Source organism: Eleutherodactylus coqui, chromosome 1, assembly GCF_035609145.1.
Source record: "Eleutherodactylus coqui strain aEleCoq1 chromosome 1, aEleCoq1.hap1, whole genome shotgun sequence".
NCBI lineage: Eukaryota > Metazoa > Chordata > Amphibia > Anura > Eleutherodactylidae > Eleutherodactylus > Eleutherodactylus coqui.
The window spans coordinates 311,540,990-311,558,819 of NC_089837.1; the positions used below are offsets into that span (position 1 = coordinate 311,540,990).

Consider the following 17,830-nt stretch of genomic DNA (forward strand, 5'->3'; position numbering starts at 1 on the left):
AAACACGGTAGTACCCACACACATTAGGCTAATGTATGACTTTCACCACAAACTTTTATGTGTCAAAAGAGAACATCACTGAGGGCAGTATAATGTAGTAACAAACAGGCTGATTTCAGTGGTCTGTCTGAAGTAATAAAGTGTAGTGGTTTTTAACCCCTTAAGGACCAAGAGCTGTAAATACATGGCGCTTGGTCCTGAGCTTTAATTCTAGCTGACAGCAGAAATACGGCATGGGATTAAAATGGGATTAAGCAGGAGGAGGTCGGGTCCTCGGCTGTCAGACACAGCTGAGAACCCCGAGGAGAAGGGAGAAGTGTTTTTTAATTGTACTTTTAGCGCTCCCATGGCAATTTCACATGGGCGCGAGACACACCAACACTGTGATTTTAGAGGTTATTTAGCCTAATGAGATGCAAATGTGTTCTGTTTCCTGCGGAATTGCGCAGCGCATTGCATTGATATTGAGTGCCACCTTCCACAGATTTCATATACCTTCGGCACTGGCAGATACCTACTGGGACTGACTTCCTGTCTATAATGATAGGCTATTCCAACTTTTTATTTTTTCATTCTTTGTATATTGTATCTATAATAAATGTGATATTTATGTTACTTTTGGAGTTAATTCTGTTTTAGTTTTGTTGTCCAACTATAAACTTCGGAGTCATTTGACATGGACAGATAAAGATAAATTACCAGTAATGAGGGCTGACTGACAATAAACAAAGTTGGTTAGGGAACTTTTACACGGGAGAACTGTCAGGTACTTAAAGGGGTTGTCCCGCGTCGAAACGGTTTTTTTTTTTTTCAATAGGCCCCCCGTTCGGCGCGAGACTAACCCAATGCATGTGTTAAAAAAAAAAAAACGTTTAGTACTTACCCGAATCCCCGTGCTGCGGCGACTTCTTCCTTACCTTAGCAAGATGGCCGCCTTGACCTTCACCCACGATGCACCGCGGGTCTTCTCCCATGGTGCACCATGGGCTCTTTGCTGTCCATTGCCGATTCCAGCCTCCTGATTGGCTGGAATTGGCACACGTGACGGGGGGGGAGCTACGAGGACCAGCTCTCCGGCACGAGCGGCCCCATTCACCAGGGAGAAGACCGGACTGCGCAAGCGCGTCTAATCGGGCGATTAGACGCTGAAATTAGACGGCACCATGGAGACGAGGACGCTAGCAACGGAACAGGTAAGTGAATAACTTCTGTATGGCTCATAATTAATGCACGATGTACATTACAAAGTGCATTATTATGGCCATACAGAAGTGTATAACCCCACTTGCTTTCGCGGGACAACCCCTTTAAGCACCCGACAGTCATCCAAATGATTATCATCCCTGTGCTTTCACACCGCTGCGATGATCGTTCACTGAATGGAGCGAGAGTGCACCGGAGATCTCTTCCAGCTGCTCGTCTCCATTCACAGTCAACAGGCAGTCATTCATAGATGGCCTACTGCCTGTTTACATAGTCACACAGTCGCTTAATTTTAGGGGAGTTGAAAACCGAGTGATTCCGACAAGTAAGCAATTCTTTCTCACTCGCCCTGTCGGGTCCCATGTGTACGCGGGCCAGCAGTCGCCCACAATCGCTCATTTGTGCGATTACTCGAACGACCGTCGGCTCGTGTAAAAGTTCCCCTTAGACTTGTTTGACTTGCATTTATATATTATAATAATCATGTCTTTTCTTTGTTATGTGTATATTTTGTGCACCTTACTTCAATAAGCTGCCGAAAAGTCTCATCAACTTGGTTCAGAATGCTTGGAGAGTCCCGGATGAAGTCTTTGATAGCATCCATGTGGTTAAACGTAACTAACAAGATATCTTTGGGACGAGGGCACAGCAGAACTTGGTACTTGAAGGCCATAGTCATCAGATCATAAAGCTGTTTGAACAAAAGCAGAAAACAATAGACTTGAGCAGCACGCGACTAGAACATTTTTTACCTGCTAAGTTTGTGGACAACTCAATTACAGTCCATGTGTAGCTGACATTTCCACATGGCTCAGTAAAATGAAGAACTGCACCCCCCTCCCCCACCCCCGTTGTTATCTCTGCCTACCTTGTCCATACTAGCTTGGTTTAGTCTCATGATAGATGCATGAGCAAGGCGGTCAAAGACTGTCCTGAGGGCCTTTTTGGAGTACAGCTCCTGAGGCTTAAATAACTCTTCCATAAACTTCTTGTTAAACATGGTGGTGATAATATCATTCATAACTGTAATACAAAGAATAAGAAGTAGTAATATTTTCCCTACAATGTGTGTATTAATGAGTGATAATGTACTATGGTCACTCCATAATGTACAGTATACAGATGTCCAGAAACACATTATTTTCGAAGAAAGAGCACATCCATGTTATTAATTAACACCCTTCCCATCTATACGACATGAGTAACTGTTTGGTTTTCCTCTGAGCTGTAGGCTGACATAAGGATCACTGATCCCTTTAGTATCCTCTATTTCCTGTTCTCCCATTGAGGCAATACTCAATGGCTAGATAAGTCCCAAGCACTGCACAAGAAACAGACAGGACTAGTACTGATGGTATCAGAAATTCTCCAAAACCAGCCTTCAGCGTCCATCCTTCTTCTCAATGGTGCCTATCTTCTGCAGGAATACATGATCGAGCATGTTGCTGTCCAACATGGCCAATCCTCCATGACCCCCCATGCCAACCACCATCTAGGGGGAGTCAGGAGGGCCCATTCACATTAGATAACACTGGTAAACAAAAAAATTAATCTTCCCTGTCAGAAAAGGTTAAAGCAGTTATAGACTAATATTGGGGTGCTGAATCCAAATCTGATCTCAAACATCATCACATCAAGTTTTTACGCTTTCAATAGACCCTATTTTCATGCAATTTTAAAAGTACCGTATACTGGATAAGCCGACAAACTACCAAGACCTGCGATGACGTCACAGTCATGTGATCACCTGTGTGGGTGGAGTCAGGGATCACTTAACCAGGGGCTCATCACTGTATCCAGAAGCTGTGTGTGTCATATGTGGGAATTAGGATGGATGTAGTAGAGCTGTGTGTGTAAGTAATGTGCTGTGTGTTATGTGTATAGTCAGCATGGATGTATGTAATGTAGCAGAGCTGTGTCTGTGACGCGCATGTCCCGTAGCAGAGCTGTGTGTGTCGTGCATGTCACGTAGCAGAGCTGTGTCTGTGACGCGCATGTCCCGTAGCAGAGCTGTGTGTGTCGCGCATGTCACGTAGCAGAGCTGTGTCTGACCAGCGCATGGCATGTAGCACAGCTGTGTGTGTCTGTCACATGCCCATGTACCAGAGGGGTGTGTGTGTTTGTCACACACCCATGTACCAGAGCTCTGTGTGTGCCGTGCATGTAGCAAAGCTGTGTATGTGTGACATGCATGCACGTAGCAGAGCTGAAACACTGGTAAAATAATTCCTAATCATTGCTAGTAGGTGAATGATAATAAATGTGTACCTAGGAATGGGACTTCTACTGAGGAAAATTGCTGAAGTTGTCCATAAGGACTTGTTCACATTGGTGTAAGCACATTTTGTCCACGGGAAATGTGCTGCGTAGTTATGCCAACGAAAATCAATTACACCCGTGTATTTTTCATGCTCTGGCATGTTTGTGTGTGCGCAAGTACATTGTGGATTTGTGCGCATAAAAAAAAAAAAGCGAAATCGCTTTGATTTTGCTCATAAATGCAGAGCGAATAAGCAGGTTTGATTTCAATGGGCTTCTACGGTACGTAATACACACCAAGAAAGGACATGCCACGCATTTTTCTACACGATCACACATCGCGTTACAAAATATGCTCATGTGAACAAACCCATTAAAATCAATGAATGGTATTCACTGTGTATTATGCGCCGCATAATACACAGTGCAGATACGCTGATGTGAACAGTCAGATTCCTAATCTCATTTTCAGATGGCTCTTTCATTAATAAGAGCTGGAATGAGATTAAGGTACCTTTACACGGGGCAACTATTGCCTGAATTCTTGCTGGAAACTGCCAATTCGGACCAGGGCTGTCGAGTCGGTAAGCTAAACCTCTGACTCCAACTCCGACTCCTCAATTTTCCCAGACTCCAACTCTGACTCTTATGTAGGACTGATGTATAATAAACTTACTGTATTAGAAAGGTACCATCAGGCTTTTCATCACCATTATGGTAAAATAATGAAGCTATATCATCCCGTGTATAGGTGCCCTATAATGCTATAAATCAGTGTTCCCCAACTCCAGTCCTCAGGGACCGCCAACAGGTCATGTTTTCAGGATTTCCTCAGTATTGCACAGGTGATGTAATTATTGTTGGTCCTCAGACATTGCACAGGTGTTCTTACCATAGGATATCCTGAAAACACGACCTGTTGGTGGTCCCTGAGGACTGGAGTTAGGGACCATTGCTATAGATGAATGACAAGATAATGGCTTTAGGCTGGATCAGATCCAATGGGTTCACAGACAAAAAGATCTTCAGATTCGCTGCAAAAAGGTCCACAAATGACATTCTATTTATTCATCTGGGCAGCCATATGCATGGGACAGTGGCAGAAATGTCTGCAGCCTATCAATATACACTTGAAAGGGTTGCTCCACCGAAAGAAATGATCCCCTATTCATAGGACAGGGGATAACTTCCTCCATCAAATGAACCCCCACCAATCACAAGGTTCTTGTATGCAGCACTCCTTGCATCTAACGGGATAGCAGGGTACAAGTGCTTGCTTATCTCCAGCAGGCCCACTGGAATGAATGGAATGGCAGTAGAAATGTCCAACCATTGCTCCATTCATTTGGGGACCTTTGATTCCTCTGTTCACGTGATCAATGGGTGTCCTAGTGATCAGAACCCCATCAAACCGATAGTTAGCCCCTATCCTGTGAATAGGGATACCTTTATTCAGTGGTACACCCCTTTAGGATAGAGTATGTGACGGTTTTATTGTGGTGGCCATTCTTGAGCAGATGACAGCAGATAACGTCACTAGTATCTGACACTGTAATTATTATATGTTTTCTTACAATTGTGGGTGAAGTCCTAATTGGAAAGTGGATGCCACCAATGTTTACAATAGGAAACCCAGCAAAATGCTCCAAGTCTGCACTGCCCTCACAGGCCCAGAACATCTGGCCTATCTGAATGTGCTAGATTGATTGAAGCGTCCGTTATTTCCTTTGTTATGTAGCGGACTATGACAATTACAAACTAACGCAAATTCTAGTCAAACTGCACTAATATTACTAGCCGTACTGTGAAGGAAGCATTCGAAAAAGCAAAGGCCGGGCTCATACGGTCGTAATTCGCTCTGGGAAGCTCACAGGAGGCACGCAGCAAGTACACAATGACACTATGTGCCACCAATCGCCATGCACCATCTTGGCGTGTATGGGCATATAATACGCATCAAGATAGAATAATAATAATAATCTTTATTTGTACAGCGCCAACTTATTCCGCAGCGCTTTCAAGCATGGGAGAACACAGACAATACAAGAATTACATGTGATATACAGTCAGTTTGAAACAGACGGGGTGGGGGTGATACAGGAGGTACAAGTGGGGGAGATAAGGCAATGGGGGAATTACATGTGGAAATCAGTTATTAGGAAGCAAACGGAGTGGGACAGTAAGGAGGTACAAGGGTAGAGGTCATATGCGATGGGCAGGGTGGAAGGTGTGGGGAGCCATAGGGAGGGGCGGGGGACTAGGTCAGGGAATTTGGTACGCCTCTTTGAAAAGGTGCGTTTTAAAAAAAAAAATTATTTATTTTTTAAGTTTTCCATATAAAACTGCAATTCAACATTTACCGAGTACAAAAACAAAAACGTGCTTTTTTAAGTCGCGTCTGAAATTTCATGCATCGGTGATTGTTAGGATGTCTTAGGGTAGAGCGTTCCAGAGGATGGGTGCTGCTCTGGTGAGGTCCTGGAGGTGAGCATGTCAGGCTCGTATTAGAGGGGTGGTTAATCTGAGTGTGTTAGCGGATCGGAGTGTGCGGGCTGGGTGGTGTACGGACAGGAGGGAAGCGATGTACGGTGGTGCGGCGCCATGGAGAGCTTTGTGGGTGAGAAGTTTAAACTTAGTTCTGCAGTGGATGGGCAGCTAATGCAATGACTGGCATAGTGCAGAGGTGTCTGAGAAACAGATAGATAGAAAAATGAGTCTAGCTGCCGCATTTAGTATGGATTTGGAGTGGAGCGAGTCTAGTGTGGAGAAGGCCAATGAATAGCGAGTTGTAGTAGTCGAGTCGGGAGTGGATGAGGGCGACAACGAGTGGCTTTAGCGTGTCCGTGGTGAGGAACGGTCGGATTTTAGCAATATTTCTGAGGTGCAGGTGGCATGTTTTGGTCAGGGATTGGATGTGTGGGATAAAGGAGAGGTCAGAGTCCAGTGTAACCCCAAAGCAGCGGGCATGCTGTCTTGGGGTTATGGTGATGTCAGATACTAATATGTAGATTTTGAGGGGAGCTTGGCTGGTTGAGGGCGGAAAGACGAGACGGTCAGTTTTTGAGAGGCTAAGCTTGAGAAAGAGGGAGGACATGGTGTCAGAGACAGGGAAAAGACAGTCGGAGATGTTTTGGAGGAATGGTTCAGAGATGTCGGGGGAAGAGGTGCATAGCTGGGTATCGTCAGCGTAGAGATTGTATTGGAGGCCGAATTTGTTGATGGTTTGTCCAATAGGGGCTGTGTAGATAGAGAAGAGCAGGGGACCAAGGACTGAGCCCTGGGGGACTCCAATAGCGAGAGAAAGTGAAGTGGAGATAGAGCCAGAGAAGGAGACGCTGAAAGAGTGGTCAGAGAGGCAGGAGGAGAACCGGGACAGAGCAGTGTCCTTTAGGCCGATGGAGCGAAGTATAGTAAGAACATACTGCGATATTTCTTGCGCACATATTAAATGTAATTTGTGTGAGCGGCAACATGGGAGATTGTAACAACAGATTACGTGTGCAAAATACGCTGTAACAATACGTTTGTGTGAGCCCAGCCTTACAGCAACAAGCAGAAGCAGTAAGCCAATGGAAGAGAATAAGGGTATGTTCATGTGGGACAGATACAATGCATACTTTCCGCCATGGAATAATATACGCAGTGTATTACAGTAGCAGCAAAGCAAACCGAATTTACGGAAACCTCATCTACACACTGCCTAAAGTATCCACAGCATAAACTGCGGATTTTAAATCCATAACATGTGAATGTATGTCGTAATTGGTTGCACATTTCCCTCTTTTTGGTCAATGAGGAAGTCAAGATCTCCAACAAATCTATGTTGGTGGGGATTTTGCAGAGAATCCACAGCAAAATCCACAGATAGGGGAAGTATTTAAAAAATTGCTTTTTAAAAAAAATGTACTCACCTTCTCCCCCACCGATCTTTCAACCCTGGCCTCCAATGATGCCGTGTCGTGTAGACATGTGACTGCTGCAGCCATTAACATCATTGGTGGAAGCCAGGAGACCAGCGAGGCAGCTTGTGGCAAACCGCAAGCAAATCAGTACTGAGGTATATATCAGCCACTGCGGGGTCCCTGCGGATTTGCTGTGCAAAATGTGGATGCATTTTCCACCATATATCCACCCTGTGTGAACATACCCTTGAAGATGAGCCTTCTTGTCTACAACACCCCATACCTCGTTTTACTTCCTCATCTTTCCAGTCATCTATGTAGAGGTAGGTCAGAGAAAAGAAAATGGTAGATCAAGATATGGAGACAGCGTCAGGTATATATTATATATATATTTATTTATCGTACTGATCGTACATGTAGATTATGCGAGACCAATAAAGTTTTTATGGACTAGAGCAGCTCAACTGACAGGCAAACGTTAGGTTTGTTTACTCCAACACTGATCTGTGCCGTTTTTGTCCATGGTTTGGCTCCATTCCAGGAGCAGAATGGCTATAGTGGAAGTACTGAATACGGCATATGCCAAACTGACTATAATGGCTTCCATCCCACTCCCATTGTGAACCCCAGCAAAATAGCGCTACATGCATCACTATTTCATCAGGGAGTTTTGTGGAAATCGGCTTCTAATTAGAGATGTGCGAGCATACTCGCTGAGGACAATTACTCGATCGAGTATTGTCCTTAGCGAGTATCTCCCCGCTCGGAAGAAAAGGTTCGGCTGCCGGCGCGGGTGACAGGTGAGTTGCGGCCATCAGCAGGGTGGAGCGGGGGGGGGGGGGGGGAGGGGGGAAAGAGGGAGAGAGAGATCTCCCCTCCGTTCCTCCCCGCTCTCCCCCGTCGCTCCCCGCCCGCCGCCGAGTCTTTGCTCCCGAGGTACTCGCTAAGGGCAATGCTCGATCGAGTAATTGCCCTTAGCGAGTATGCTCGCTCATCTCTACTCTTAATGTGAACGAGATCTTACCTTTACGAGTATCTATGCACTGATTTGGTATTTTTACATTTCTTTGCTAAATTGCCAAGAAGGGGGTGGAAGCCTAAAATTAAAAATGCACTGCTCATCGTGGGGTGATGTCACGCCTGCATCGGAGATTCCAGTTCCCTGCTCCACTTGGGAAGTAGAAAATGGGAATCCCCACAGCCGAATGAATACGTCTTAGGATAGATCCAAAAAGTGCCCAATGGACACCACTGACTTCAATAGGGTCCATTTGGTTTCTGCTTAGCTTTCAACCGGTAGAAATAGTGTGGCATATGGCACTTGTTCTTCTGGTGTTCAGTGCTGGATCCACCACAGAAGGTTCTAACACAGATGTGAGGCCACCATTACTTGGGTTGAGTTTTCGTAGCACAGCCCCTTAATTAGGTACAGGGATATTTTACAATTTGCTTGCCAAGGACATATGTAAAACTGATGTAGTAGGCAGCAAGCGAGCATTTGAAATATGAATTTCAGTCTCAGATTGTGGCAGAAGATTGTTTGTAAAATACTTGTCAGAGGCAAATCCTGAACATCTGAACACACCCTTATAATGAATTATGACCTCCTCAATCCTGCAATCATCTTTAGTTACTCGAAACATTGGTTGCAATATAATGGCTGGCGGCAGAAGGGTCCTGGGTTCAAGTCCACCCAGGGGCAACATGAGTCTGTATGATGGTATGTAAAGCCAAAAAAAGACACATGTCCATCCAGTTCAGCCTATTAACCCCCAATGTTAATGGAAGGCAAAAAAAAAACCTAATGAGGTAGAAGCCAATTTTCCCCATTTAAGATAGGCAGAGAGGAGCTCATTTCATGGCTTTGGCTGTGTGTGTGCATCGTCGTGTTAGGTATGATATAATATCTGATAATGGCTTTTACTTCTTATGTAGCTTAAAGATGTATTCCCAAAATGTGATTCATGGCTCAGTGTGTCCTTTATGTCAAATCACTCATCTTTGCAAATATAATCAACTTTCTATAATGCTTTTTCTTAGTAATGAACTTCCAAAATAACCCATTCAAAGTCAGTGTTGTATCTCGTTTCCACTGGCAACGTCCTCTAGTAGTTCTTTACTTGGCCATTCGACGATACGATGTCTGACCACGGTATCACTAGTTTTCCCTGCACATATGTAATTCTCTGCCCTTGCAGGTATGTGCCTGTACAATCTGCCCCAAGCATTCACTGTACTGGGCAGTAGGGCGATGTTTTATTGAGAAGATAACTATTATGGGACAGTAAGAGCTGCATCCATTGTCACTGTATTCAGAGAGGCTGTAGACAAAATTCAGGAGAACACGGAGGTGTCGGGAGAAGCAGGGGCTTCGGGGTGGCCCTGCTTGTCTTTTGCATCCAGCTGTTCCCCACTCCTAGCGCCCGGATGTCTTACAGCTCAGTGCTTGAATTGGAGGATGCCGAAGACAAGCGGGGTGTCCCCACTTGTCTTCTGCATCCAGCTGTTTTCTGCACAGAGCGCCCGGCTGTTATACAGCTGAGTGCTCCGTGCAGGGTATGGAGAACACAGCTGGACCGCTCTGTTCTTCATACTCAACCCGTTATCAGGGAGCGGGATACAGCTGAAACAATAGTATCAGCTGTATCCCACTGTGAATTCCTGATAAGGCTCACTGTCGTCTTTCAGCACACTGAAAGACAACGATGAGCGACTGCATAACAAAAACTGCACGACGTAAGTGCAGATACACACAACGATTATCGTTCAAAAGATGGGTTTTGAGCGATAATCATTGTGTCTAAATGGGCCTTTATAAATGGCACACAGATGATTGGGGGGGGGCATCTATATTAGCTTCTGCCTAATCTTTTAAGATTCTAGCAATGCTCAGGACTGCTAGTGTTGCATTGATGGGCTTCTCAAGAGACCCAATGATGTGGAGGAAAGTTGGGGGGGGGGGGCGTTTCTCCCATTGTTTTCAATGGCAGACCATGCATCGCATTGCGTGTGTGAAAACAATGGGCGCTGCGATGTGAGATGACACACAAAATAGAACATTCCGCGATTCGTTTCCTGCATCGCGGTACCACGCAGGAAAACATCGCTCATGTATATGACCCGTTCAAAAGAATGGCGTTCATATTTCTATGAGATTTATGCGTCTTGCAACACGTCTTGGCTGTGTGAAATCGACCTGAGGTTGCATCACACTCGCTGATTTGCTGAAGATTCTGTTGCAGAGTTTGGTGCAGTTTTAACCCCCTTCAATTGAATTCAAACTGAAGGAGTGAAAGCTGCTGCAGATCTGCACCAAACTCTGCGGCAAATCAGCGACAGGAGAAGCACCCTTAGGCTAGTTTTACACGGGCGATTGCGATATCGGCGTGAGAAAAATTGCTATTTTTTTCCCCCACAATTTTTGAACGGCAGCGTCGGCTGCTTTTGCCTCACAAAAACGTTTTCTTGCACAGAAAGTCAATAAGACTTCATAGTGTTCGTGCATTGCGATAAAAAGGAGGCTCCATAGGGAAACATGGAAGATAAAAAGAAATGCACAATACAGAAAGATAGGGCACGCTGCAATTTTTTTTTCTTGCAACATCGCATGAGTAAAAACATCGGAAATGTGAAGGAAACCTTTGAAAATCATTGGTTTCATAATTCGGCGTTTTTACTCGCTCTTGCATCACGCGATTATATCGCCCGTGTGAAACGACCCTTAACGTACGTTTCCGCATCTTGGCTCTGAACGTCTGCAGTACATCGTCTCCCCCGGTTCTCTGAAACAGTAAACTGTATGTGGCGGGCGTAGAACAAGCTTTCTCTGCTGGGGTCGGCATGTGTTACACCACACTTACTAGTTGTCACTGTCCGGTCTGTGTACCACAGCCCTGAGGCGCCAAGTTCACAGGAGCGGCGCTGCGTACCAAGGAGCTGCTATTCTGTTATCTCCCACTCCATAGGGGATTCTGGGCATAAGAAGCCTTTATCTACCTCCATGTAAAGCAGAGGCACACAGAGGAGGCATGGAGGCTCCTATGGGCACGGCGTTATGGACCAGTAGCAGGTTACCACAGCCTGGCATGGTAGTATAGCGTGGTGATGTGTGCCCCTTTTTCACAAATGACATTTGCTGCTTGTGTGGGAAAAAGGCACACATCTTTCCTTTCTTTAAGGCTAACTTTACACAGGCAAGTGCGATATCATGAAAGTCGGACCAATATCGCGCTCAGGCAATGTCCCCGTGGATGTGAAGCGTTTGTGTGTCAAAAACCCCTCCCATCACTTCAAGTAAAGTAGCGATCCTCTGGCACAGCTGATTGCCAAGCGTTTCCCATTGTGTTCAACGGGAAACCTCGCATTCACCTGCCTCTTGCATGCTGTGCAATTTTTTTCGTACACTGCGATGTGGGAAAAAGTTGCTCATATACGAGGGCTGCTGATTAGTCTTTGGCTTTGTGTTCTTTTTTTGCTTCTATGGTAATGAAAACATCACATGAAAGCCTTATGTGTCTTATATAGGTTTTCAAAATGTTGTGTTTGTAGCTTATGGCAACAGTGATCTAGGCACGGGGTGAAATAAAATGGCAGAGTCTAAGGCGATATTCACAGCAAATGAGAGCAGAGGGGTGATAAAATTCTTGTTTCTGCAAGGAAAGTCCGCGAAGGATATTCATGGTGATATGTCGCAGACATTGGGGGATCAATGCCCTTCATATTCTACAGTTCAGAAGCGGGTTGCCAAATTTAAAACGGGCCACTTCAGCACCAATGATGAGGAACGTCCTGGACGACCGAGAGAGGTTGTTGTTCCGGAGATCGTCGATGCTATGCACAACCTCATACTGGAGAATCGGCGAATTTCAGCTAAAGGAATAGCAGACATCGAGGGGATTTCTTGTGAACGTGTTTGTGTCATCATCCATGAACATTTGAACATGGAGAAGCTATCTATAAAGTGGGTCCCCAAATGTTTGACAACAGATCAGAAAAGCATGCGAGTGAAAACTTCCCGGTCCATTTGTCAGCGTTTCTGGACTGATAAGAACTTCCTGGATCAACTGGTCACTATGGATGAGACCTGGATTTATTTGTATCACCCTGAAACCAAGGAGCAGTCAAAAGAGTGGAGGCACAGTGGTTCTCCTCGCCCAAAGAAGTTCAGGGTGCAAAAATCAGCCAGTAAGGTGATGGCTTCTGTGTTCTGGGATAAGGAGGGCGTGCTGCCAGTGGACTACCTTCAAAATGGTTCCACCATCAATGCAAGGTATTACATTGAACCTTTGGACCACATGAAGGAAGCTCTGAAGGCCAAAAGGCGCGGCAAGCTGTCCAAAGGAATCTTGTTCCTGCAAGACAAGCCTCCGCTCACACTGCACAAGCGACCACGGCAAAACTGGTGGAGCTAGGCTTCCAGCTGGTTGACCACCCACCTTATTCACCAGATCTAGCTCCTTCCGACTGTCATCTGTTTCCAAACCTGAAGAAACACCTCAAGGGACCAAATTTCACACCATTTCTGATGCCATGGCTGCTACGGATGACTGGTTTGAGGAACAACCGAAATCCTTCTTTTTTCAAGGCTTTCAAAACTTGGAATACGGATGTAAGAAGTGTGTTGACATCAGTGGAGAGTATGTGGAAGAAATGTAAAGTTTCATCTTCCTATCTCGTTTCTTTCTGGGTAAAGCCAAAGACTTATCAGCACCCCCTCGTATATGACCCTATTCAAAGGAATGGGGTTCATATTTGTGTGAGGTTTCTCGGCCATGTGAAAGCGGCTTAAGGCTACATTCCCACGGGCAAGAATCGTGTGCGAGTTTTGTGTGTTGTGAGACGCCCAAAAACTCGGACAAATATGACGTTCATTCTTTTGAATGGTGAGATTTTTTTTCCCTCAGTGATGCTACGAGAATGAAAAATGCAGCATGTTCTATCTTGTGGCGCTCTCTCGGAACGCCTCGCCAATTGTCTTCAATGGGATCTTAAAAGACATTGCATGGAGTACAATGTGAGGTTTCCCATTGCAATCAACTGCGATCCTGGGTGAAACACATGCCTGAGGGTGGCCATTGCACAGAATCGATGTGAGGCGTTGGATTAGGCAAGCGCATTTCGGGGCCAAGTTTCACGGACTCATTTTGCGCTCGCCCGTGTGAATTCGGCCTAAAGAGGACCTTTCACATGAGACGGGACATGCCGTGCCTGAATTCTGCACCAAAATCTGCAGGTAAGTAGTGTGGATTCTGGGGCTTACTTTTACTGCTGTCCAACCAGAAGACCACTACAGCTGTCAATCAGAGCTGAGGGGAGGGGCTGTGGAGGGAAGGTATGATGGGAGTGGCGGTGCATTAGGTCCCCGTATGAAGGGAGCAGCGAGGGATTAGGTCCCATATGAAGGGCACAGCGAGGGATTAGGTCCCGTATGAAGGGCACAGCGAGGGATTAGGTCCCGTATGAAGGGCGCAGCGAGGGATTAGGTCCCGTATGAAGGGCGCAGCGAGGGATTAGGTCCCGTATGAAGGGCGCAGCGAGGGATTAGGTCCCTATGAAGGGCGCAGCGAGGGATTAGGTCCCGTATGAAGGGCGCGGCGAGGGATTAGGTCCCGTATGAAGGGCGCGGCGGTGGATTAGGTCCCGTATGAAGGGCGCAGCGAGGGATTAGGTCCCGTATGAAGGGCGCAGCGAGGGATTAGGTCCCGTATGAAGGGCGCAGCAAGGGATTAGGTCCCGTATGAAGGGCGCAGCGAGGGATTAGGTCCCGTATGAAGGGCACGGCGGTGGATTAGGTCCCGCATGAAGGGTGCAGTGGTGGATTAGGTACCGTATGAAGGGAGCGGCGAGGAATTAGGTCCCGTATGAAGGGAGCGGCGAGGGATTAGGTCCCGTATGAAGGGAGCGGCGAGGGATTAGGCCCCGTATGAAGGGTGCAGCGGTAGATTAAGTCCCACATGAAGGGTGCAGCGGTGGATTAGGTACCGTATGAAGGGAGCAGCGAGGGATTAGGTCCCGTTTGAAGGGAGCGGCGAGGGATTAGGTCCCTATGAAGGGCACGGCGGTGGATTAGGTCCCGCATGAAGGGTGCAGCGGTGGATTAGGTACCGTATGACGGGAGCGGTGAGGGATTAGGTCCTGTATGAAGGGAGCGCAAGGGATTAGGTCCCGTTTGAAGGGAGTGGCGAGGGATTAGGTCCCGTTTGAAGGGAGCGGCGAGGGATTAGGTCCCGTTTGAAGGGAGCGGCGAGGGATTAGGTCCCGTATGAAGGGAGCGGCGAGGGATTAGGTCCCGTATGAAGGGAGCGGCGGTGGATTAGGTACCGTATGACGGGAGCGGTGAGGGATTAGGTCCCGTTTGAAGGGAGCGGCGAGGGATTAGGTCCCGTTTGAAGGGAGCGGCGAGGGATTAGGTCCCGTTTGAAGGGAGCGGCGAGGGATTAGGTCCCGTATGAAGGGAGCGGCGAGGGATTAGGTCCCGTATGAAGGGAGCGGCGAGGGATTAGGTCCCGTATGAAGGGAGCGGCGAGGGATTAGGTCCCGTATGAAGGGAGCGGCGAGGGATTAGGTCCCGTATGAAGGGAGCGGCGAGGGATTAGGTCCCGTATGAAGGGAGCGGCGAGGGATTAGGTCCCGTATGAAGGGAGCGGCGAGGGATTAGGTCCCGTATGAAGGGAGCGGCGAGGGATTAGGTCCCGTATGAAGGGAGCGGCGAGGGATTAGGTCCCGTATGAAGGGAGCGGCGAGGGATTAGGTCCCGTATGAAGGGAGCGGCGAGGGATTAGGTCCCGTATGAAGGGAGCGGCGAGGGATTAGGTCCCGTATGAATGGAGCGGCGAGGGATTAGGTCCCGTATGAAGGGAGCGGCGAGGGATTAGATACTGTATGAAGGGAGCGGCGAGGGATTAGGTCCCGTATGAAGGGAGCGGCGAGGGATTAGGTCCCGTATGAAGGGAGCGGCGAGGGATTAGGTCCCGTATGAAGGGAGCGGCGAGGGATTAGGTGCCGTATGAAGGGAGCGCTGAGGGATTAGGTGCCGTATGAAGGGAGCGCCGAGGGATTAGGTCCTGTATGAAGGGAGCGCTGAGGGATTAGATCCCCCTATGAAGGGAGCGTCGAGGGATTAGATACTGTATGAAGGGAGCGGTGAGGGATTAGGTCCAGTATGAAGGGAGCAGTGATGGATTAGGTTCCGTATGGAGGGAGCGGTGAGGGATTAGGTCCCGTATGAAGGGAGCGGTGAGGGATTAGGTCCCGTATGAAGGGAGCGGTGAGGGATTAGGTCCCGTATGAAGGGAGCGGTGAGGGATTAGGTCCCGTATGAAGGGAGCACTGAGGGATTAGGTCCTGTATGAAGGGAGCGGCGAGGGATTAGGTCCCGTATGAAGGGAGCGGCGAGGGATTAGGTCCCGTATGAAGGGAGCGGCGAGGGATTAGGTCCCGTATGAAGGGAGCGGCGAGGGATTAGGTCCCGTATGAAGGGAGCGGCGAGGGATTAGGTCCCTTATGAAGGGAGCGGCGAGGGATTAGGTCCCGTATGAAGGGAGCGGCGAGGGATTAGGTCCCGTATGAAGGGAGCGGCGAGGGATTAGGTCCCGTATGAAGGGAGCGGCGAGGGATTAGGTCCCGTATGAAGGGAGCGGCGAGGGATTAGGTGCCGTATGAAGGGAGCGGCGAGGGATTAGGTGCCGTATAAAGGGAGTGCCGAGGGATTAGGTCCTGTATGAAGGGAGCGCTGAGGGATTAGATCCCCCTATGAAGGGAGCGTCGAGGGATTAGATACTGTATGAAGGGAGCGGTGAGGGATTAGGTCCAGTATGAAGGGAGCAGTGATGGATTAGGTTCCGTATGAAGGGAGCGGTGAGGGATTAGGTCCCGTATGAAGGGAGCGGTGAGGGATTAGGTCCCGTATGAAGGGAGCGGTGAGGGATTAGGTCCAGTATGAAGGGAGCGCTGAGGGATTAGGTCCAGTATGAAGGGAGCGCTGAGGGATTAGGTCCCGTATGAAGGGAGCGCTGAGGGATTAGGTCCTGTATGAAGGGAGTGCTGAGGGATTAGGTCCCGTATGAAGGGAGTGCTGAGGGATTAGGTGCCGTATGAAGGGAGCGGCGAGGGATTAGGTCCCGTATGAAGGGAGCGCCGAGGGATTAGGTCCTGTATGAAGGGAGCGCTGAGGGATTAGATCCCCCTATGAAGGGAGCGTCGAGGGATTAGATACTGTATGAAGGGAGCGGTGAGGGATTAGGTCCAGTATGAAGGGAGCAGTGATGGATTAGGTTCCGTATGGAGGGAGCGGTGAGGGATTAGGTCCCGTATGAAGGGAGCGGTGAGGGATTAGGTCCCGTATGAAGGGAGCGGTGAGGGATTAGGTCCAGTATGAAGGGAGCGCTGAGGAATTAGGTCCAGTATGAAGGGAGCGCTGAGGGATTAGGTCCCGTATGAAGGGAGCGCTGAGGGATTAGGTCCTGTATGAAGGGAGTGCTGAGGGATTAGGTCCGGTATGAAGGGAGTGGAGTGATGATTGATCAGGTCAAACATTCAAATATCTCCAGGAGCTACACTGAAATGAATGGGACAGCAGGGCATGGGACTGACCTCCCCCCTCATGCAGGCTCCTCTGGGACCCCCTTCTCCTGATCAGCGGGGATCCCACCGATCACGTTCATGAGGACAGCCGCCCTACACTGCAGTAGAGGCTCGGGTCCCCGCTCACACACCCGGCCGTGTCCCCGCCTCACTCACCCTTCTTGGCCTTGTCCGGCGGGATGTTCTGGGCCCGGAGCCGCTGGTCCAGGATGTACAGCATCTCCCCGCCGAGGTTAATGAAAAGGAGCGGCAGCGTGCGGAGAGACATGGCGGGCGGACAGCGAGAAGAACGGGCTCTGTGCTCACTCCTCTGATCTCCCCGGTGTCGCAGGCCCCGGACGCCGCCGCTCGGTTGCTAGGTTTCCGGCTCAGCCAATCACCGAGTGTCTTGCTGATGCGGCTGCTCTTAAAGGGGACAGCCTCTCTTCGCCGATGTAAACTATGGCGACAGCTCCGTGTTTATGCAGCACCGCTCGGCAGCCCGTGCTCCGTGTAGTGTCTGCGGGTCGCGGCGGCAGTCTGTCCTCCATCTGGACGAGGCTTATACACACGTGCCATATACTCACACAGAGATGGATTTTTCATTTTTTTGCACGAATATTCATTCTTTTGAATACATTCATTCACACATTATTCTCCCCTCACAGTAATACTGAGAGGAAAATAAACCTCAGCCCGCTCCATCTTCCGCGTTCCCTCGAAAATTCTCCCCCATTGTCTTCAATGGGACCTGAAAATCCATAGCATGCTGCGCCATGTGATGTCTCCCATTAGAGCCAATGGGAAACACCATCCCAACCCGTGCTTGAGAGCGTAGACGCCTGCACTCTTCAATTAAAAACTCCTGCGTGCAGTTGGCCTTATTACAAAGTAAATTTGTTTTA

General features: G+C 48.3%; 1 protein-coding gene across 1 annotated transcript in view; it reads right to left on the reverse strand.

Annotated features, from left to right (window-relative positions):
* OSCP1 (organic solute carrier partner 1) overlaps positions 1 to 17,295 on the reverse strand; it is a 33,246-nt gene extending 15,951 nt beyond the window's left edge. The window contains exons 1-3 of the mRNA XM_066574961.1: positions 17,103 to 17,295; positions 2,072 to 2,226; positions 1,727 to 1,894 (exon numbers count right to left, since the gene is read on the reverse strand). Of these exons, the coding sequence (XP_066431058.1) occupies positions 1,727 to 1,894; positions 2,072 to 2,226; positions 17,103 to 17,214 (435 nt within the window). The 5' untranslated portion in view covers positions 17,215 to 17,295. The remainder of the gene's footprint in view (positions 1 to 1,726; positions 1,895 to 2,071; positions 2,227 to 17,102) is intronic.
* Positions 17,296 to 17,830: the final 535 nt, after the last annotated feature.